A 23,759-nucleotide genomic window follows, 5' to 3' on the forward strand; every position below is an offset into this window, starting at 1 on the left:
TGAGTTGGATAAGACACACACAGAGTGAGGTTAGCTGCTTATATGAAGACTACAGCGTCGCCCCGGCCTGCACATTAATCATTTACGATTTGAGTTATATCATCAAGAAGGAAGTGACAGGATCGAATCCTTGTCTGTGTAATGAATGTACACAAACACTGTTCCTGACTGGCAGATCAGATCCTCTGAATCACACCAAGAGGGCTTGTTTACTGATCTCCAGGCTCTTATTGGCCAGTGTCACAAACATTTTGTGAATGTTGCTGCATCATAGAAAGTCTTGAAGTGCCTCAAATATTATATCAGTTGCCATCAACAGTGATACACCGATGATCAAGCACACTAGCTTACCTTCTGTGTTAAAGACTCTCTGCTCTTCACTGTAAAAAAGAAAAAGTTGAGAAAACTTAAAATTTCAAGGCAACATGATGCAAGAGATTTTTGAGTTTTCTCAACTTCTGCCAACTGTAGTTGACTTAACTAATATTTTCATGTTCTGCCAACTTGGATCTACTTGTTCACCTAATTAGGATAATCCTGTAAGTCTAACAAAGAAATTCTGGTTTCAATGCCATGTATTTCTGCCTTCACCAAACAAAGATATTCCTGTTGAATTAACATACAATCATTCCCTCCAAGGCCATGTATTCCTAAATTCACCAAACACAGATATTCTTGTTGAATAATCATACAATTCTTACTCCAGTGAGTTGAAAATTTACCAATATTAATAAAGAAAAATGTATGCTGTTATCGTACTTGAAAAAACACTCAAACAGATATAGAATAAAACAAAGCACAACTGAATGTTATGTAAAAACGTATTTATTTTTTTCAACAGTGCTTTCAGTATATTTCAGAAGGTCATGGGCAGTGGGGTGAATTTCTGTAAAAAAGCAAACAAACAGAAAAAAACGTGTTGCCAGTTTCTTTAGGGTGCTTTGAGCACCCCAGCAGAGACATTAAAATTCCAGAGTCCAGAAAAAAAGAAAAGTGTCCAGCAGCTTAGTCATTCACGTTCACACCCTGACTGTCCTGTAAAAGCTTAACTTAACTATTGCACACTAAATAGGGTAGTGCAACAAACAATTGCCTTTGTACCCAGACATTGACATTTTACATGGGCTCACTATGATGAACTACAGAAGTCAAAAGTTATTAGAAATGTTACCATCAATGAACAGTGAACTATCAGGTAAAATGAACGATTATATAGAGGGAAAGGGGTTGAACTACTGGGTTTTGTTTTGTTTTTTACATGACTCTACAATGCACTTGAACATGTTTAAGAACAAGTTAAACTCATGTCTGGCTTCCCCGTTAACAGTCACAGCAAAAGCTTTGTTTTTAGAGACCTTGTGCGCTGTGAGCATCGAGAGCCACCGAGTTCAAAAAAGATGCCCTGAATTGCTTCAAAGGTAAACTCATCTGCTTTGGATAATCAATGTTGAGGGCATACAGAAGGCCAAAGAGGTATGCCAAGGCAGTAGAGAGGTCTGGAATGTTATGTAGCACGATGTCCCCTTCCAACACAACAGCCTGTTCTCGCACAGACGTATCGGCATCGTCATCTTGCAGGATGGTGAGGATGGCAACTGATGCACCGTTCAACACTGGTTCCAAAATGTCAGTGTCCTGAAGAGAAGAAAAGTAAAATATGAATTATTGAAAGCTAAGAAAAATTAAAGACAAAATACATTTCTAAAGATCTTAACTTTAACCTCTATACCATGATGCTCATTTGACTCATGGAGGTTTTAAAAAGAAAAAGCTTATTTTCCTTTAATTAACGGCACAATATCTTTCACCAACCAACCTTGTGATGAGTTTTGTACAAAAATATTTTCTGCTGTTGAACACCCGCTAACAATGCCCAGGTGCTCCTCAGCAGAAAAAAAAGCAGCGAGAGTTATGACAACTGCAATCCTCACCATAAAATTATCTGGACTGCACTGAGGAAGTGTACATTTCCATTTTGGATTAAATCATCTTTTAAAAACATCTCATAGCAACTAGTTTTTCTTGCATTACTTTTTTGTACTTACTAAGCACTTCAGGAAAACCTGTGTTGCATCCTCTCCGAGGAAAATGGGCAGGCCTCTCAGTGCTGCTGTCTTTTGGTGGGACACAATGTCAGATGTCTAAAGAGTATTCAGTGGAAAACAGACATTTAAATTAGTATAGTAACGTGGTGTACCTACACACAATGCAAAATCAGAACTCTTATAGTAATGAAAATAAAATACAGATCAGGCCCAGCAACATGTAAAACTTAAAAAAACAAAACACCATTTTAACAATTTTACTTTCTTTTTACAAATTAAATAAAATACCGCCAAATAAAAACAAAGTAATGACTGATGACATTCATTTCCATTGATGTGTTTTGGCTGAAGCCAACATTTTTTTCTGTTATGACAAAGGTATACTCTCTTCTAAAAATGTCAGGTAAAGGAGCACTTACCTGTTCATCAAGTTTATCCAAGATGTCTTCCATCTCCTCACCAAGAGCTCCCTTCTTAGACCGGTATAGTTTCAGCAGGCCAGGCACAAATTTGTCCAGGGATGCATTGAACGTCCCCAGGAGGTCTTTGCTTGTGATCCGATGAAATTCTTCAGATATCTAAACAAGACAATAACCAAAATATTGCCATTTATTCAGCACAGAAAATTTCTGGGTAGCTGCCTTGTACAGTCTGCACCATGTTATATGCCTGACTGTGTTATCAACCGCAAAACCTACTTCAAAAATCTCTCATGAATACACATTTTGCACAGGAATAGAAACACCCTCCACAAAAAACAGTATCAATATGCAAATATATATTATGTTCACACTGAAATGTGGAATTTTTGTGGATTTTTACTATTGAGTGTGACCTTGAGAGGTGTGATCGTAATGCTCCAGGTGTTTTAAATACACATACACAGTCTGTGTGAATGCATGGCCAATGTGCACCTTGTCCGTGATGAAGGCGGAAATGTTTCAAAAGAGTCTCTTGACTGGAGCTTGTGAATTTGCAAAATCGGCACTGCATGAACTCCACCCCTGAAACACAAGAGACATAGTCAATTTTGCCAAAAGCACTTTTGCAATGGGATAAAACATCCATATCTAACACACAGAAGGAATCCATAGATGCAGGAGCTGAATACATCAACAAGCCAAAACCAGAGACATCATGAAAAAAATATGTAAGGAATCATATTAACTTACATATGACCACTTGTCTACTATATCAAGTATATGATTGATAACATACATGACATGTAACATAAATGCAAGCTTGAATTCAAACATTTTTTGTTACTATGATAAAAAAATGCAATAACTATAGAAAAATTAATACTATCTGTAACACAGTATACATCAGCAACACACAATCATTCCTTTAATATTGTCTCCTTCCCCACTATGTAAAAAGCTCTGAAAATGTAGCAATCTTATAATACAGAGCATGAAGTACAACTTTAATTTGCGTGTGACAATTAACTTACAGTACATTAGGCAATCTTACACCAGCTGACAAACTGTCAAGTCAGCTTTAAACATTACTTTAAAGTAACAGTGCTGCACCGGATAAACGGTGACTATTGAAAAAGTGAAAAAACAATATTAGACAAATATTAGACAATATGCAAGTTACTTATATCACTGTCATATAATTGGCGCACATATCCTACACCGACCCATGAAAGAGTCTCCATGACAACGCGTGCTTGGCCCAGTTTGTTGTCAAGGTTAACATAACGTTTTCATGCAAAGATAACATTGAAACTGGTTACAAAACGGGTAATAAGCTAATAAGTTTTACCATGGCAGAAGTGCTGTAAAAAGCCAGTGTGAGATACCGTCATTTAGTGATGTCTGTCTGAATTTCAGAGTGTTTAACATTAAACATTACTTTTTGCGCTGGCCACTACTCTGAGCTAAAACCTTTTTTTTTTTTTTAAATATTAAACTTTATTAAGAAACAGTATACAGAACATGTATACAATCAGAACAAAATTAACATATGCCAGGGGGTGTAATACAAAGAATTACATACATTCAAATAATTTGTAATTACTACAAATGGTAATAGTTTTCATAGCCTTTTTGTTAAGTGATCCACTAATCAATTTTATGTAACATAAAACATCATTATAGTAATGTTTAAAATTAGGTTTTTTGTTACTGTATTTGCATTTGTGAAAATAAAATTTAGCTAAGATAACTAATAAGTTTAAAGTAAACATCTTCTTGTTTTTGCCTTCGAAAGAAACAAAATACAACATTTTCCCATTTCACAGTAAAGTCATTATAGAGATGTCCAGCAATGAATCTACTGAAGTCTTTCTCTGAGCTAAAACCTTCAGAGGCTGCTTGTAGCCCGATTACGACACAGCGGCGCGACGAAGGCTGCCCAAATTCATAGTGGACTCCTCTAAATGCGTCCGAGAAATACGTCCTCCTTATAATAAGCATCTCTTAAAATGTTTGCAATATTGAAACATTTCAATATAATGTAGAAAAAAAACGAGAGAAAAAAGTTACGGATCGGACTCCCCGATCCTTATTGCGCATGTGCAAATTCTATCTGTGGAATTAGTTTTAATATTACTCTTTCTGGGTCACAAAATAAACTTTTAAGATATTTTCAGGCGTTAATGTAGCTGTGTAAATTGCTAATATCTGTTCAGTTTATTAAGACAACATATATTTGCAAAAGTGCTCCGACGCTTTCGGAGACGTCTGTTACCCACCAGCTCGATAGCTAGCCAAGGGGGGGGGGGGGGGGGGGGGGGGGGGGGTCAATTAAGTCACTTAGATAACTTAAAAATGCTATAGTTGGCCTTTTTCAGTGTTTTACTAGTTCCATCCTCCCGGGTCCTCAGGAGGATGCAGCCTAGGCGCTTGTAGAAAATCTTAATAACACATGTAGTTAGCTTACCTGCTAGGGTAAATGGTCGGCAGCTCCAGCACCTGTCCAAAACTGCAGAAGTGAAAATCCTCAATGGTCGAAAAATTGCATTTTACATCCAAATCTAGCCACGATGGTTCAAATTTTCTTAGGAGGTTTTTAGTCTAGAACACATGGTAAACCACTATCACACAGCTCAGGTCTGCTCAAGCTCAGTTGAAAGTCCGTTTGGTTTAGTTCAAACTTGTTCAGACCACATGTGCCAGTCATCTACGGGGTTTCCCACTGGTTCCCAACTTGACTCAGAAACTCTGCTCAAAAGTTGATAATCTTTGTTATGCTGTCTAGAAAATCTTAGTTAGGACAACAATGAAAGAAATTTGTTGGGTAGACAAGCTTTTTTAGGTTGTAAATGGAAAGTTTTATTTCTAAGTCAGTTTAATTTAAAAACTTTAGTGAAATCAACAATTGCTAGTTATCGTTTTTACAGTGTTGAAGAGTTTTTCCGTGAAAGACTCAGTGACACAGTACGGAGTAGGAATTCTGGGATTTGATAATTGCCTCTAATGACCCACACCTGTGTACCTCGGCACAGCTGCTCCTAATCAGCAGTTGTCTTAACAGAGTGCAGAAAAAGGAGAAGGACGGACAAAGGTGAGCATCTGCTCAACCTCGCAAACTTATTCCTCTGCAGGATTATCCCTGGAGGACATACGAAGACCGCCAAGGTGACTACACTGGCAGCACAACTCCAGTTTTGGTTTCTGTACTCTCTTGCTCTGGTGCACTCAACTTCCAAGGCCTTTGTTTGCATGCTGACAGTAAAGCCCCAAAGGGTTACCGTTTATCCCCATACATGCTTTATCCTCCAGGGTTTGCCTACTCTGCCATGAGATACAAAATATTGATTGCAATCCCCAGTTTTGAATAGAGAAAAAACACAGATTAATGACCCTCCCTCCTGCAGTTTGTCTCCAGACCATAACAAAAGTCAGCCAATGTTAATAGAACTGAAAATTCAAAACTCCGACTCACAGTTCACACGTGAGGGATAAACTTTTTTGCAAACACTCCAGAAATTGCCCATGAATCTTACAATCTCGATTGTGGCATTTGATCTCAGTCTCAGTAAGCACTTTCTCCCGTAGCATTGCCGATCCATCACGTTGTCATGGATAAAGGCCTCATTGTGCAGATTCAGTGATAACAGGGAACAGGTTTGATAATATCGAATGATATTTTCTGCACATATCTGACACCGTGTCCCGATTCTGTACTGCAGTACAAAGTGTATCTAAACTTCCTGGAATAGGCTCATGACTACACATAGCTGGAAGTCTTGATTACCACTATTTTTTTCCATTTAGAGTCATTTCTTTTCATTTTCTGCTTTATGTGAACACCTGGAAGAAATCACTTTCCTCTAAAACCAAACAAATCATTGGATTAAATTAACAGTGTGTGCCTAACAAGATAAATGGAGACAATGATGCATGCTGCCTCTTTTTATAGCTAAACTGAATCACACACGGCTCGTTTTGAAATATATATTCAAACTTTAATGTGACTCAAAGAGCAACTTTTGCTCATTGAACCAGACCAGAATATAGAGTGCAGACTCCAAGGTTTTGGACAGTGATAGATTTTCTATTGATTGGCTTTGTCCTAGAGAACAATTGAATATAAGATTCAACACTGACAGTGGTTAAAGTGCTGAATTTCAGCTTTCTACATGTTTTTGCAGTAATTTAGGAGAATATTGTTCAGGTCCAGTGTAGGAATATCTATGGACGAGTCTAACTATAGACCCACGGCATGGCAATGAAGTTTGGACTGCTCTGAAAAGATATATATGGAACTTTTAAAAGAGCATTCGCCCCTTTTAAAATATTTTAACATAAGTACAAGCACACTTAAAGCAAGTAGAACAGCCAGAGATCCAGACAGTGAGTCAAAGGCGGATCTACAGAGGGGCAAAGGGAGGCAACTGCCCCTACTGCTGCAGAGCCTTGCATCCCCAACTATGTCCTTAAAATACTTGTAAAAACGAATCGTCTAAACCTACCAACCTAAAAACTGTCTTTGTTTTCTTAGAAGAGATAATGATACAATAAATAGTTATATTATATTATACATATAGGGGATGCCACCCTGCCTAGACCTTTTGCCCTTCCTTTGCCCCCCCATGTAACGTTCAAAAGGTTATATACGGGTTATATTTCTGTATAAAAGAAAGGTCTTGACACACCAAAGTCACTTTGGAGATGATAGATGAGCGGTCACAACCTGGTAGCCATCTTTAGAGCCACCAGGCAACAAGATCCTAATATTATGGCCATGCCGCAGTCTCCAACTGCTGTTTTCCCTGGTGAGACTGTAGTATAGTCAAATAATAATTGTAGTAAAATTTATTATAGAGACAAATTTAATCTTTCCTCCGAGGTAAAGGTTGCACAAGTGTTACCCTGACCAGCGAGAAGCAGTTATGAGCTGCTTGCATATATTGTTCTTCATCAGCTGCACCGCTTGCAGTTTTATTAAAGATTTTGACTGTACAGTGTGAGACTGGCGCAGCCAAAAACACGTCATTTCCAATTCTGTTTAGCTGTCAGACTTTTCGGGACCGTTGAAGAGGCTCTTGTCAAGATTATTTCCAATCATGGCGAGGCATTTATTATCGGTGACCCCTTATCTGTCCCTCCCTGTCAGATAATGACAGTGCTAGAGAAAACAACGGGTTGACCTTCATCTAAACCCTCCACTGGGGAGAGTCTGACAGCCGTTATGTACGCATATGCGGCTCTTCACGGTTGTACCGCTTGTGATGGACGTTGGTTGTAATGCGAGGGAAATCACAGTGTTTAAAGCAAACGTGGTGTTTTCCTTTCGGCTTTGTTACCTTTCTTTTATTCCCCGTCTCTTGTCAGCACCTGTTTGTTTTTTTTGGGGGGGGGGGGGGATGTTTTTCTGGTGACAGTTCTCAGAGTCACGCTTTAGATTAACTGCATTTATTCATTAACAAACCCAATATTTTAAGCTGCCCGGATTCCCATTATTTTTCTCCAGGAGACTGAACTCTGTCATGCATTAATTTAATTCCCTCATGTATGAAATAATATCCTGCCTAAGTCAGCCAAGCCATTAAGGCTAGTTTTGCTGCAGCCTGATAAGTGGATGTATGAGGAACAATGATTAAACGATCTCAGCAGCCTTCCTCCCACTCTCTCATAGGGGCTTCCCCTCGTCCTTTCCAGCACAATCACGCCAAGGACCTTTTTCACTACAGCCTTAGATTGGGATTTTCTATTGATTGTCTTGAAGAATGAAAGGACACAGCTGTCTAAGAGCAGCTCGTCATTTAAGAATCAGCAGTATTGACGGCTACAAGGTTTGTAAGAGTGTCCTGATATTTAAAACCCGCTTTTATTCCCAGGCTTCCCTTTCAAATGAAAAGCTGAGGTTATATTTCTGCAACAAAACAAAATCAACAATGCTTTGAAATATTGACTATCACTGTGGCAGCCCCTTTTACTCATTTATACACACATGTATAAATGAGAAGTGTGACCTTCAGAGAGATAAATGAACAAACACCTGCAGCTCTGATTCTTATTACAGACTGTGCAATGACTTAAAAAGTAGACAGAGCTGTTACTGCTAAGACTGCCAGTGTTTTGGAGTGTTACTTTGTACCTTTTGTGATCCTGAATAGACCACACATCTCGCAGATTCCCCTGATGAAAGAGAATAAAGTGCTACAGAAGTTTCTGAGACGCTGGGACTGCTTTCTGAATGACTAAATACTCTGTGTGCAGCTTTTAGTGACTGAAACTCCAGTTATTTGTTTAAAGCATAAACACTGTGTGTGCATTGCTCCATGACTAATACGATTACAGCCTCACTGCTGTTTTCCATTTCTATCTTTTCTTTGTATTTTGCAATGAATTGACAGTGAGGAGACATGAGGAGAGATGGGGAGTTGGGCTGATTAGAAGATGCACCAAAGATTTGAACCATGAACCTCTGCAGATATGTGCCTTGACTCCGATGCTACAAGGATGCTATGCATAGTATAGACAGTATACCTTTTTAAACTTTACAAAAAGGTATGTTTTATGGTTTTATTAGATGTTGCTCATGTGTCACCTTTACAAAAGATGTTTGTAGTGCCAAGTCAGAAAAACAAAACCAATGTGCCTTAAATCTGCATTCTATCCCACGGCCACCAGATGGCGATAGCTGTGGTTGCGAAAAGACTTCCAGTTCTATTGATGTCTATGAAGAAGCAGCTTTCTTGACTTTTGTAAACACTTTCCAGAAGAGTTCCTGGGTTCAGTCATTTCTTTCATGTTCTGTTTCATAAAAGATTAGACCAATGTTTTTTATCTTGTCATCTGGGATAGCATGTAACTGTAATCACATGCTATTAGCTAATATTGTTATTCTTTTATTTTCTTTTGCCAATGGTAATGGCAGCAGTGCTCATCACAAAGCTTCCAAAGGGACTTCAGAAATCAGCACGTGACATCTCAGTAGCTACATCCATCTTTTACACTATCTATGCTTTACTAAATGGGGCAAATTCGCATGTCAGGGCAATCCCCAATGACCAGCTGATAGGTGTGGTTAGTTTTACAGGTGATTTACAAAAGTTGCCATGTTTTCTAAACACAGGTGCAGTCAGGTGATTTCAATATCAAGCGAAAAACCTCAGCGTTGAATATCAGAGCAAATCAGTTTGTGCATTTGAGTTACTCATGACAAAAGAACTCCCAGAGATACATATGAGAAAGAATCAGTTGTAAGAATCTCTGAATTCCCACCTTGTATGTGCAATCTTGTTACTGCATTCGCTTTGAGAATACCGGCAGTATTTCTTTAAGGTTATCAATGGTGCTATCACTTTCATTTAGTTGTTCAGACTTGATTAGATATAGGCATTCAGAGCGTTGAGACAGGGTTAGGAAAATACTGGGTTTGGAGTTGGGAGGGATCCACCTCACTGTTGCCTTTCGATTATATGATAGGCTGGGTTTTTGTTTGCTCATTTATGTATCTGCTCGCTTCTTCCAGAAGCAAGCAAACGAGAATGATATCAGCATTTTAACTTCTTTCTTGATCTGTTTAAGCTCATTTAACCAATAAATGCTCAGTGAAAATTTGGTTTGTGTCTACATCATTTTCTAATCCTCCTCACTTCAGTGGAACATGAGAAAAAGTGAAAATGTGAAGGTGAATTCATAAGGACTGAGGAAACGAGAGCTTCAGTGCTCAGAGACCTTGAGTGCACAGCCACTAGGCTGCTTAATAATGGCATTTTTCACCAATTCCCTTGAACATGTCTGTGTTGCAATGTCTTCTTACCCTCACTAAACACATACCGGTCTCTCACTGATGGAATATAGTTTTCCAGAAAGCGCTACATGTCCTGAAGCCCCTCTGCCTCCCTGCAGATCAGTTATTAACCTTTACCACAATTAAAACGATCAATCTTAGACGACCAGAGGCAACGCAAACCCCAGGATGGGACACCATGTGAGCAGGCACTTTGGAAACCCCATTGATCCCCCCGCCTCCCCTTCTCTCTCTTGTTTTTTTAAGGGCCGTTTATTCCACCGACTCTGAGAATGATTTACATTATCTCCTCAATTAGCAAATGAGAATGAAATCTGCTGCATTTTCTTCCTCACCCATCTTGTCCCAGCCTTCCTCCCTTGGGTTATCGTCCCTGTAGGGCTAGGCCGGTGTTTGCCCCTCCTCGCTTTGGGTTTTATTCATTTTGTTTTTAATTACTTTCGATTAGATTCTTGCCTATTATTGTTGTTTATATTCTGAGGATCAGCACCGTGGATTTTCCCTCGCTGAGATGCTCGTACATCACTGTCAAACCGGCAGCCATTTTATCTCTGGCTTCTGAGTGGAAAATAAATAATGAGTTGAGGCCTTTCCTGTCCGAGTGGGAGAAATTCACCCATCAATAACGCTTCTTCCATCGTCAGGTAATGAACTTCCCGTAGAGAGTAAATTTTTCACAGAATTTAAAACAAAAATAGCTGCAATCTTTTCAGATATCATGTTGAGCTTTAAAATACTTGTAAAAATGGCATTTATATAATTTTACAGGACTTTTTTGGGGTTGTTGAGGTAAAATTCAACCTTTCAAATCTCTCGCAGCAATCGACAAACCTTCACCTCATCAGTTTTGTTTTCTTTCTCGTTCTCTTTCAGCAGAATACAAATACACAGACCCAGAGGTGTGAGAACCGAGGCTGGACCGACTCACAAACTGAGCTACTAATAATTACTCTGATGTGACATTTGCTATTTTAGCTTTAAGCTTGGCCCTCGACCTGCAAAAGTCATACCCTTGTCTCGGCTAATTTAGTCTGAGGGCGGGTACCTGGATGCAAGTCATTTACCTTTTTCTTTTTTAGTGCTCATGTTACGATGGCCCTCTCATGCATGACTGCATATCGCCATCAAAGTGATTTGAGTGGACGGCTGAAGAGTGTAAGAGGGAGAGAGAGCAGGTGCGAGGAAGCGGTGGGAGGACATGAGAGATATCAGCGTGAGGTTTGTGACACAGAGCATTACCTCGACCGGCATCAATCTCTGAACATTTCTTTCTTGGAAAAAAAATCTAAGTTCAAGACCCTTTTTCTTAAAGATCAGGTCTGTCTTTAAAAGACAATCTTCTCAAAACGTGAACCAAATGGTAGAAAAATCCATTTATCACTGCTTCCTCAGTCTGATAATCAATACAACTTTCATACTTGTCATTGCTCATTCTGCTGTCGCGCTCTTATATGTTGTCAAATGATGGCCAAGTGGTTCACAAAGATTGTGACGACCTCCTTTAGGAACACTGAACTAATTGTATGTCTTCATCAGACTCTCGCATTGTTATGGAGGAATTTCTGCCCGCTCTTCTATGGGGCCCATTGAGGTTTGTGGCCATTTTTTATGCACAGCTCTCTACCTGCAACACTTTTTGCTTGGGAGGATTGTCTTGTTGCATGACCCAGTTTTAGCCAAGCTTTAACTATCAGACAGAAGGCCTCACTTCTGACTCTTGAATACTTTGATATACAGAGGAGTTCATGGTCAAGCAATGACTGCAAGGTGTCCATGGCCTGTGGCTGCAAAACAGTCATCACCAATCTACCACTGTGCTTCACAGCTGATCTGATGTGTTTGTGCTGATGTGCTGTTTGTATTCCTTCAAAAGCAGCGCTGCACATGACAATCAAACATCCCCACTTTGGTCTCATCTGTCCAAATGACATGAGCAACATTTCAGACTCTAAACCTCAGTGTGTTAAAAGTTACAGAACAATTATAAACAGACTGAAGTGTATGAGCATGGCATTGTTTTGAAAACTTGCATCTTTACAAACTAAAAGACTAATGGAAAAATAAGTTTTACTTGAGCGTTGCCTTCAACTTCAGGTGAAGTTGCTAGAAGATCCACTCCTGGGTAGATCATACCATTGTGTTAACACACACCCGAATGTTCCAGATCAGCAAAGTGACAAAACTTCTGCTTTTATAGAGGTGCTCACACTTGTTAACGATCAGTTATTCAAGTGCATTTGATTAGCAGCACCTGGCTGCTACTTACCTTTGTAAGTCCAATGGAAGCAGTAAGAGTCCTGTGAAAAACACTTATTTTCAGATGACTCTACATACACGTAAATCCACATTGTTGTTATCAAGATTATTTCCCTCGATGTATCATTATCAATTTATGAATCAAATACCAACTTCATGCTCAAATGCAACTAACCTGTGAACTTTTACCCTTGAATAATTCAACAGTTACAGGCATGTCTTTGTCAAATGTGACTCCCATGGCTCTCCGCTTGGCCTGATTGGTTGAGGAATGTCAGGAATAATGCATCTATGGTGAGCTTAGACATTTCCGAGTTGTCAAAAAGGATAACTGGACCTGCTCACTAATGAGCTGCTGGGCCCAGCCAGCAATATCTTTCCCCTCCGCTGGCTGATTGGATGTCTTCACTCGTCTGCAGCCTGGGCTCTTATTATGTTCAGGTATTTATAATAATAGCCCGGCAACCACAAAGAGATGTCAAGCTTGGGCCCTAGAGAACATTGGATAGCTTATTAGCGCTATGAGCATCAGCCAGGCAGAATTCAACAAGAAATCGAAGGCAGCAACGTCGAATGAGAATTACAAAGCACGTGACTGTCTGTCAACCACGTCTTCTCTTTGCATGAGCCGAGTTCGGCTTCATCGCTTGCTGTTAGATCTGCCAGCCGAGAATTGACTTTTAAGCATTCATGCAGGTAAGTATTGGCTTTTGTGTTTAGGTTTGAAAGAGGGTCAGAACTGATTATGCTAATTTTATATTCCATTGCAGATCTGTATTGTGACTGTCTTTCCCTTTGAAAAAACCTGCAAGAGCTCAGTGTCTTGGAAACAACACTATTGATCTGCCGGTTACATTTTCATTTGCTTTAAGCATTTGTTGTGTTGTATGATTTCAGTTTCCAGCGCTTATTCAGAGCGAAAAACACAAGGACTGAAGCAATCATGGCATAAAATTACAAGGAAATGGCAGCATGGCTCTGGGGCTGGAAACACCACTTTCTTGATTGATTTGCCATTTTGGTTCAGATGGAGGTATCTATGGGTTGATTGCTTTGAAATATTGTGCAGACATTTTTGGTTCCCAGAGGATGAATCATTGTGAATTTGCATTAGACAAAGGTTGATCTGTAGCTGAACAAGTCACTAGAAAGGAGAAATGGACACATTTGTGCTTTCATATGACTGGCTTCTATGTTTTTTTTTTTTTACTTGTTTATTCAAATAATACAAATATGCAAAAATGAATGTGCACTAATGTGATTCTGATAAAGGCAAAATAACCTTGTATACATCATCTGGTCTCTCTTTTGTCTTCTCTTTCCCATCACCAGGGGTTTCTTCTGCTTGCTCATAAGAGGCCATCAGATTGTTAGGTTTACTCTGTGTTATTGCAGGGTCTATACCTTATAATAAAAAGAGCCTTGAGACTGTTGTTATGGTTTGGCACCATAATGGTCTCTAAATTTATGGCTCAGAGAAATCCAGCATGCTACAATGCTGCCGCTGTTCAACAAGCTTTTAATAATGGAAATACAGACACTCCTAAAGGACAAACAGAACCAAAAAGAGACGGGAGCCTTGGCTAAAGCAAACAAAAGAGGAAGAAGACCGTGAACCAACCACCCAATGGGCTGGATTCAGGCTTCTCCACTATTCTCTTTCTTCTCCTAGTCCTGGAAAATCAGACCAATAGAAACTAAAATCAAAAATAGCAGTGCTATGAAAACAACACTGATAAAAACATTAAAGCAATATGAGTTTAATTTGTATCATATTTTCCAGATGTGGCATTGTTTTGCAATTTATTGCTTTAAATTTATCGTGCAATTTAAAAACTGCAGTTTTTCAGGGGGTGGGAAATGACACCAATGATGTTGAGGTCGCAAAACACTCACAAAAACTCATGTATCAAATATGATAGGGTTACAGGTATCTTGTGTGCTGAAATATAACATTATGGAGGGTTAAAGCAAGCCTCAAAATGTGACGAAGTGAGGCCTTGAATGTACCGTGGAATACTATAAGTAAAAAGACAGCTTCATTAATAAAATATGTGTACTTTAATGTCTGTTGAAAACAACAACACCAGAGATGCATCACTTCAGAATTAGTATAGTGAAGCACTCCAGCCAATCTCAATGCCCAAGACCCGCACGGACAGAGATTGACAATCTTATAATGTTCTCAAGGTACAGTGACTACGTTTTTAAAGATTATTAAATAGAAAAAAAGGAATGTTGTACTTAAAAAGATCCACTGATGGTGTGTAATTATATCTTCCAACAAACTGATGTGTTCTCGTAAACTTAGAATTAATCCATTAAAATACATAGGAGTGGGCACAGTTTGTGGAAGTCCCACCATTTCAATACAGTGACCAAAATGGACGTTGGCCTTCTTCGATGGGGTTTTATAGATGTGGTTACAGACCCACCACATACATATAAAATCTTTACTTTCAATTTAAAAATCACAAATAACTCTTTAAACCGATTTATGGCTATTTTCATCATCTTTTTCTCATTATGTCTTTCCTCCTCTGCACCAGTGCTATACAAAAACATGCATAAACATGTCTATTATTCCTGATATGGTTGTAACTACTTATTGTCAGCAGATTAGACATGCGACCCTCCTATCTCTGGACAACGATCTGGCTAAACAACATCAATTGCTGTTTATCAGTCAACATCATACCAGCTAATGTCAGGCTGAAGTATCCTAAAAATCTCACTTTTCCTCTGACAAATAGTTTGAATGTATCCTCATATCATACAAGAGCTTATTCACTAAGTGTCCAACATTGTTAGACTCAGACTTTCCTTTCAGATAAACTGTCACTAATGCTGGCTAACAGCAGCTAACCGCGGCTAACGGCTGCTAACAGTGGCTAACAGCTGCTAACAGCGGCTAACAGCAACAAAAACAGAGCGCTTACCAACAGGAACGTTCAGGATATCCTCAAGAACTCACCTCAGTATGACTGATAATGAACAGAAGTGAGCTCCACTGACTCATCGACTCATCACAAAGTTTTACAGCCTCCTCCAAAGCAAATACATGGTGGGCACATGCAGTATTGGCAGCTGAGGTAAACAGCAGACTGACAGCCTACACTCACTACAAATGAAGAGCGGTCACCGTAGCTCCGATTATGCATTTGAATTAGGAGAGGTAAGAAAACAGAACTCATTTGACTGCAGTCTGCACTCTACTGACATCTAATGGTGAGATTTCACTCACTGTACCTTTTAAACAAACTCAGGCATTTTAATATCTAAAAACAATTGCAATCACCAATAAACAAGTCCTTGTAAAACATAATAAAAATAGCATAATACACATATCTTTACAAAAACAAATCTCATCTCACAGTATTAGATGTTATCAGATCAACCATTTCTTCCCTAGGACCAGTTACCAGGCAACCAGTGGATATGTTGTGTCCCAAATAGATCTTACACACTAATTCTATGGAGGTTTTCAGTAGTTAGTGTGGTCACACTGGAAACAAAAGACAAGAAAGTGTACTCCCAACGGCGTGTAATGACTACAACATTGTGTGTGTGTGTGTGTGTGTGTGTGTGTGTGTGTGTGTGTGTGTGTGTGTCCTTTCGCGCTGTTAAATGGATAATATTCTTCATTAATGCATAGCACAAGAGAACAGAGGAGCTGCTCTCAGCCAGAAAACAAATCATACTAATTGTTGATGTCGGTGGAAACAGTTCCAGGAAAACCAAAATAAATAAATGAACAAAAAAAATAAAATAAAAGCATTTTTGATCAAACATTTTGTTGTCTTTGCTTGCATTAATTGGCGCTTTGCAAAGTTCCAGTATTGCATTATTCATCAGCACAGAGTAATACGAAGATGAGTTTATATTACCGCATGGAATAACTATGAAGTATTGAATTGTGGAATAATAGAAGGAGCTTAATCATTTTTATTCCTTTTAAGCGTGCACGCACAGAGTAGTGTAAGCATATTTCTCCACCTCACTGGGTCTCCGCCACCGCTGTCATCGTTCATGTCTGCTGTGCTCCAAGCTGCTGCTGAGTAGATATGTGTTGGTGACTCATGGATGCTGTCACGCATTGTCCTTTTTGTCCCCTCCTCTCTCCCCCAACATGTCTGGCAGGAATGAGCAGGACTATTCAACTCTGTAGATGTCACCAAGCGAATGACACACACACACACGGAAATCCAGCAGGGTGGTAGACTCCTCGGTCCTGATAGTGGCATATATTTATATAAATCACCTATATTTAATTTCATTTTTCTATATACTCAGATTTCAGCTTGTATTTGCTGAGCATAATGGAAAAACGAGAACTGGAATATGGGAAATTGCCAGGGCAATGAATTCCTAATATGAATGATGATTAAAAACGCATTGAGCTCAGTCCAATCACCAGTCTGCTGCTTTCTAATAACATGATATTATAAGACTATCATGAAGTTCTCATCTGCTTTGTTCACAGTTATTATCTCCGTTGAGAGTGCGAGAAGTAGCATCATGTTTGTGGCGGGAATATCCTAATTGTGTTTCAACAAGATTGATTTGATCTGCCCTTTAGTTCGTGACACAACATTTAAATGGAGCATTTAATCTCCCGTCTTTGTGCCCTCTCATTTGAGCATTTCGGCGCGCACACACACAGAGGTGCACACATGGTTGTGCTCACGTATGCACAAACCAGCCACACCAAGCTAAGAGAGAGGCAGCTGGAACTTGTTAATTGCGGGCGCTAAATTCAAACGCTGTCGTTATCTTGGTTGGCAGAGGCATAAATATTAATATATCATAAAGAGCCACAAAAAGCTCGCCCAGCCTCATTTGGATCCATATATATGCAGCTGTTAGTGTCTACTGGCGAGAAAGAGACCATCGGTTATTGAAGAAAGGGGTAGGGGGAGTTAGAGAAGGCTGTCATAGAAGGAGCCTTGGCAAAGATGGCAGGAAATGACTTGCTCTCGAAACGGAGCCACTGAAGGGAAGCGAGCAGTGAAGGAGGAGGATGCTGGGAAATGGGAGCTAACAGTGTCATCCAGGGGCTCAAAAAACACAAAATCTAAATCGTGATTCAAACTGAAGTGGAGGCCTGCTGAAAAGAGAACGTGCAAAAACATCTGCTTTGCAAAAGTTTCCACTTGATCGATGCACGTGCACTTCTGCCTTGCTTTACCTCCTCTGTAGAGATTCATATGGCTTCACACATAAACACACAGACACACACTTGACCCGTCCTTGGCACTCAGCTGTCCCGGGCGCACCAGACGGCAGAAGTGCTGTTGCACTGCACTGCTGTGCTTGCTGTTCCTCTATCTGCCCGGCCTGGTGCCCGCCTGCGACTGCTGAGCAGAGCGGAGATGGCAGGTGTTGAAAGAGTTCCACCTGAAGGCATTTTATCACTCCCGAACGCTGCCGCTCCCCAGCTGCTCGCCACGCTGCTTAATCAACGCAGACGCCACAAAGTTAAGAGAAAGATAGGCGCTTTGGGTAAAAACAATAGCTCTCGTCTGGATGCGTGCGAGAGGAAAAAGGGGAGGAGGGGTGCGAGGGAGTAAGGGGGGGTATTTGATGAAGGACAACACTGGTCCCGTCTCCAAATAAACACAAACATAATTAGCCATCAGCAGGCTCATTAGTCGTACCGGACAATACAAACATGTTGGGAAAACCAGCACAAAACCAGGTGACTGGGGCAAAGCATGAACGGTTAGATTCGCTCCTAGAAAACGCTCAGGTTTTGAAAACACAACTGTAAGGTAACAGTGACTAATTAGCCTAGCTGCAGTCACTTTATGAGCTAATTGGTGGCGGGTGAGTGGGAGGACTGGATTACTTTCGCTGGCGTATGTCAGAGCGAAGCCCATTTCTTTGACATGTGAATAGGCTGTGGGAAATGGAGACAAATTATTCCAGCATTATTGATTGACTGACCAAATGAGATGGAAAAGCAGACAGAATGAAAAAGTGAGTGGGAGTTTGTAAAAAATAGGCAAGAGTGGAGGAGGTGGTACAGAGGAACGGGTGGAAGGTCAGAGAGTGTATCTAAAGGGCTATAAAAGTTCAGTTTTTAACTTAAAGTATTTGAACCATAAAGAAAAAGTTGGACTTGGTTTCATAATTCTAAAAACAAAACTGTGATTTGCTTGACTTAAATGAATAATAAAAACATGAAAACAACAAACTGTGATGACTGGAGTTAATTTATATGACGTTTGATTAAAAATACTTCATTGGCTTCCATAATTCAGATTAAATCAGAACATCAATAAATATTCATTTGTATCAGGGCAAATTAAGTTTTACAGTACTGCGCAAAAGTCTTCAGTAACCCTGCATCTCTTTTTAATATTTTTCCTTAGGATAAAGGGAACCAAGAGCAGCAATTTGTTGAAACGTGCAACCATGCAACAAGGTAAAAGCTCAGTTTGTACAGTTCTAACCAGCTTAAAAGTCAATATTTGGTATGACCAACTTTATTCTTTTCTTTTTTTTAATCTTTTTTTGTCGCCTGTCCCGTTTGCTTCTTTTGCCATCAGAATAATTGTCTAAAGGCCAACAAAGATGCCCAATGGATTTACTTTACCAAATGGACCGTCCTGGCCTTGCCGTATTGGTCCATTTGATTGACTTTTGTTTTTATTGTTTATTTTATTTTATTTTATTTTCACTTGCTAAACACGGGATAGACATGACGGGGGCAAAGAAAGAGAGGTAGGGAAAGAAAAACAGTGGGGAAGAGGAACAGTGCTAAGGGGCACAAAACAAAAACAAAAACAAACAAACAAAAAATACATACATATATGTGTGTGTATATATATATATATATATATATATATATATATATATATATATATATATATATATATATATATATATAAAAGCTGCAACCACCAAGTACCTGCAGAGGGTCAGGCAAGTCCTGAGGAGTCAGCTGAATGGTAAGAACAAGATCCGGGCCATCAACACGTACGCCCTGCCCGTGATCAGGTACCCTGCTGGGGTAATAGGCTGGCCAAAGGAGGAGATAGAAGCCACTGACATAAAGACAAGAAAGCTCCTTACCATGCATGGAGGGTTTCACCCCAAATCCAGCACCCTGAGGCTGTACGCTAAGCGGAAGGAAGGGGGCCGGGGACTGGTGAGTGTCAGCACCACAGTCCAGGATGAGACAACGAACATCCAAGAATACATTGGGAAGATGGCCCCAACTGACCGAGTGCTCAGTGAATACCTCAGGCAGCAGAAACCCAAGAAAGAGGAGGGAGACGAGGAACCATCATGGAAGGACAGGCCCCTGCACGGTATGTACCACCGGCAGATAGAGGAGGTGGCTGATATCCAGAAATCCTACCAGTGGCTGGACAAAGCTGGACTGAAAGACAGGACAGAGGCACTAATCATGGCAGCACAAGAACAAGCTCTGAGTACAAGATCCATAGAGGCTGGGGTCTATCACACCAGGCAAGACCCCAGGTGCAGGCTGTGTAAAGATGCTCCAGAGACAATCCAGCACATAACAGCAGGGTGCAAGATGCTAGCAGGCAAGGCATACATGGAACGCCATAACCAAGTGGCCGGCATAGTGTACAGGAACATCTGTGCCGAGTATAACCTGGAAGTCCCGAGGTCAAAATGGGAGATGCCCCCAAGGGTGGTGGAGAATGACCGAGCTAAGATCCTGTGGGACTTCCAGATACAGACGGACAAAATGGTGGTGGCTAACCAACCGGACATAGTAGTGGTAGACAAACAGAAGAAGACGGCCGTAGTGATCGATGTAGCGGTTCCGAATGACAGCAATATCAGGAAGAAGGAACACGAGAAGCTGGAGAAATACCAAGGGCTCAGAGAAGAGCTGGAGAGGATGTGGAGGGTGAAGGTAACGGTGGTCCCCGTGGTAATCGGAGCACTAGGTGCGGTGACTCCCAAGCTAGGCGAGTGGCTCCAGCAGATCCCAGGAACAACATCGGAGATCTCTGTCCAGAAGAGCGCAGTCCTGGGAACAGCTAAGATACTGCGCAGGACCCTCAAGCTCCCAGGCCTCTGGTAGAGGACCCGAGCTTGAAGGATAAACCGCCCGCAGGGGCGTGCTGGGTGTTTTATATATATATATATATATATATATATATATATATATATATATATAATATATATATATATATATATATATATATATATCTCTCAATCACCTGGATCACCTATTGAGAAAGGAAAAAGAGAAAACAAGCAAAAAAAGAGAGCAATATAATAAACAGCATCATCGCGATAATCTATGTGTATATAAACAGTAAATACAAAATATTGGATATTATTGTGCAGCACGTAGGATCGACAGCGCACAATGTGTTTTGAGGTAGGAGCCAAAAAAGGTGTAGTTTGTGTCTGTGAGCACCCGTGTGTACACCTGTAAGCGTGAGCGCGCTTGTGTTTAAAAGGTTCCTTCATGTAACGATCTGAGGGTGTGGGGAGCCACAGCCCCGTCCTCCAGGGCATGAAGCAGGTATGCAGAAGATCCAGGCTCCAGACATCCAGAGGCCCCCAGAGCACAAGAGACCAAGGAAGACCAACAGAGGGGCAACCCGGAAAGAGCTGAGGAGAGCCCCAGATGAGGGGTCACCCAGTAGCCAGAGGGGGTTGCAGTGACGTGCCCGTGAGCTTCGCCGGCAGCCAGCTGTGCCAGAGTGGACCGAGCCCCAGGCCCAGAGGCTGAGGGCACCCCACCCCCCGAAGGGGCCTGAGCGAGCCCCAGGCGCCAGGCCCTGACAAGCAGCCACCAGAAGTGAGCCGGTGTGTACCTGAGCGCCCAGCCCCGGACACCAAGAACCACCAATGCACCGATGTCTGAGGGCGTCTGCCACTGGCAGGGGGAGTGGTGGGGGAGATAGGCCTCCATACCTTGGAGGTCCTGAGATGTCCCCAGAGAGGTGGCGTCTAATACCCGACCTGACATATAGACACAGACATACAGGCACACACAGATGCTCACATATGCAATTACTCAGCACTCACCCATCGTGGAGACAGACATAAGTAGACACTTTACACACACAATCACACTCCCCAAGCGTACTCTAAGCCCCGGGTCTAGGTACCCTTGCCCCTGGAGGGGGAAACTGCACCGGGCAAGCAGACTGCCCAGACTCCGCAGCAGCAGGGAGGCCCCACACTCCTGACCCCAATCGGATGGCCAACTCCTCCTCCCAGCCCTTCTGGGTAACAGAGAACAGGGGTGTGTGTGAAGACTCCAAACCTCCCTCCGCCCGCTCATATGTAGTGTTGATGCATGTGTGTTCTAAGGTGCATTTAAAACCCAGGTAATGCTGCTAGCCAGAATTATCATCCGATTCTAGCTAGCATCATTTCTTAAATATGGTGCTAATTCTGGCTAGCTAAAAACAATGTTTAAAAGGAAATGAGCCATCTCGTGATGGCTTTGACTAAAACTCTGAACAAAACAGAATGGAACCCATCAGATAGACAAAGCTGAAAAATGAAGCCATCTCAGAAATGCTTTACATTTATTCACTTTAATGATGAGCTAGGAGCAAAAAAGACTTTTTTGAGGTCACAGAGAAAGATTTCCCCACAGATGTCTTTATAGCAAAACACTTTCAAAATGAGTTTATGAGCTCAATTGCTAATTTCAGGTCATGCTAAATACAACAAGAAGCTAATATCTGTTGGTTTTGTTCCTACAAGCCAGTCTTTAAGCTCCTTGATTCTGTTGGGTGATGCCAAACTTTCATGTTTCACACCACCATCCCAGAAACAAACTTAACAAGCTTAGCATCTAGGTGATGATGAAGGTAGACCATGTAACTGCTTTTACGTAGATATTCCCTGCTTGATCCAAAGACAACACCGAGACAAGGTAGAGGTGGATGAGTGGGCCAACAAACCTTCTCGCTTCGACATCTGCAAGTCTCTACTCTGGTGTTACTTCATCATCTATTGGCTGACTACATCTGGTTCAAAATGCTGCGGCAAGGCTTCTGACTGGCAAGCGGGAGCGAGAGCACATATCCCCTATACTTGCCTCGCTACACTGGCTGCCAGTAAGTTTTCGAATTGATTTTAAGGTCTTGACGCTTGTTTTTAAAACACTGCGTGGACTAGCTCCTATATATCTTTCTGATCTTTTAAATTGGTATACCCTGGCAAGATCTTTGAGGTCTGCAGACCAAATGCTTCTAGTTGTCCCTAGGTCTAGATTAAAACACAGAGGAGAAACTGTGCAATAAACTGCCTTTACATATCAGGACCTCTCCAACACTGGATACTTTTAAAACTCGTTTAAAGACCCATTTTTACTCTTTGGCTTTTAATTCTCTATGAGTCTGTCATTATTTTATTCTTATTATTTTCTTATCTTTTATTTTACTTTCCTCTTAAATAATATCTGATTATTTTATTGTACAGTACTTTGGTCAACAGTTGTTGTTTTTAAAAGTGCTATATAAATAAAATTGATTGATTGATTTCCTCTAACCGTGACTGTGTGTTACAGCCACGAAATAATCGAAACCACATCCGTGAGCTGATTTTCTGCCTTAACGTGTACAAACGTATACGTGTTGTAGCATTGGTGTACTGTATTACGCACTCTGTATTTGAATTTTCATTGTGCGCATCAGCATTTCTGATTAGGGGTGGGTTCTTATAATCGATTCATCGATTAAAATCGATTCTGGCTTGGATAACGTAAAATCGATTCATTAAAATCCTGAATCGATTTTTTAATATAAATTTATTTTGCCCAAAATGCCAGAATCTCAGGTGAAATCTCACAAAATTTCAAGAACCACCAAACAGTTAAGACAGTAAATGAGAGCAGGAACAGGGATTCTGCACAAAGACTTAAACACACAGCGGGACCCGCGGATCAGAATCAGTTAGATGTCGCTTTTCTCACAGTCGGGGCTGAAAGCCGACAGCTCGCTGACTCTGATCTGTCGGCGGGTCTGCGCTTTGTGTGCACGCCCTTTATGCGCCGATTCTAAAGCTGTTAGTTTGATCTCTCTCCAAACAATATTGACCGAACCAGCAGCAAAAGAAGATCCAAGCGCTTCACATAAACATCGTCATGAATTCACTCAGACTTTTACTGTTTTGCTTCCACTGCGATGCACAGCTCTCTCTCTGTACTTCAAGAACAGTTTCCCTTTCTTCATTATTCGCTTGCTTGTTACGCACAAGTCTACTGTTGTTTACAGGCTGTCGGCCGCTGTT

The 23,759-nt window shown here is 40.8% G+C and overlaps 1 protein-coding gene across 3 annotated transcripts; it reads right to left on the reverse strand.

The window, feature by feature from the left end:
• Nucleotides 1-394: 394 nt before the first annotated feature.
• Nucleotides 395-5,379, reverse strand: LOC308393650 (uncharacterized protein). 3 transcript variants are annotated; one of them, XM_080877604.1, is made up of 5 exons: nucleotides 4,935-5,379; nucleotides 2,960-3,049; nucleotides 2,465-2,623; nucleotides 2,046-2,141; nucleotides 395-1,635 (listed from the first exon to the last, which is right to left on the reverse strand). In XM_080877604.1, exons 3-5 carry the CDS (start codon nucleotides 2,495-2,497, stop codon nucleotides 1,348-1,350), a joined length of 417 nt encoding a protein of 138 aa, XP_080733730.1. In that variant the 5' UTR covers nucleotides 2,498-2,623; nucleotides 2,960-3,049; nucleotides 4,935-5,379; the 3' UTR covers nucleotides 395-1,347. The 3 variants fall into 3 exon arrangements, with proteins under 3 accessions (XP_080733730.1, XP_080733729.1, XP_080733731.1); XM_080877603.1 differs by having other exon boundaries at nucleotides 2,928-3,049; XM_080877605.1 differs by having other exon boundaries at nucleotides 2,881-3,049.
• Nucleotides 5,380-23,759: the final 18,380 nt, after the last annotated feature.

This window comes from Rhamphochromis sp. 'chilingali', assembly GCF_963969265.1.
Source record: "Rhamphochromis sp. 'chilingali' genome assembly, chromosome: 1".
NCBI classification, from domain to species: domain Eukaryota; kingdom Metazoa; phylum Chordata; class Actinopteri; order Cichliformes; family Cichlidae; genus Rhamphochromis; species Rhamphochromis sp. 'chilingali'.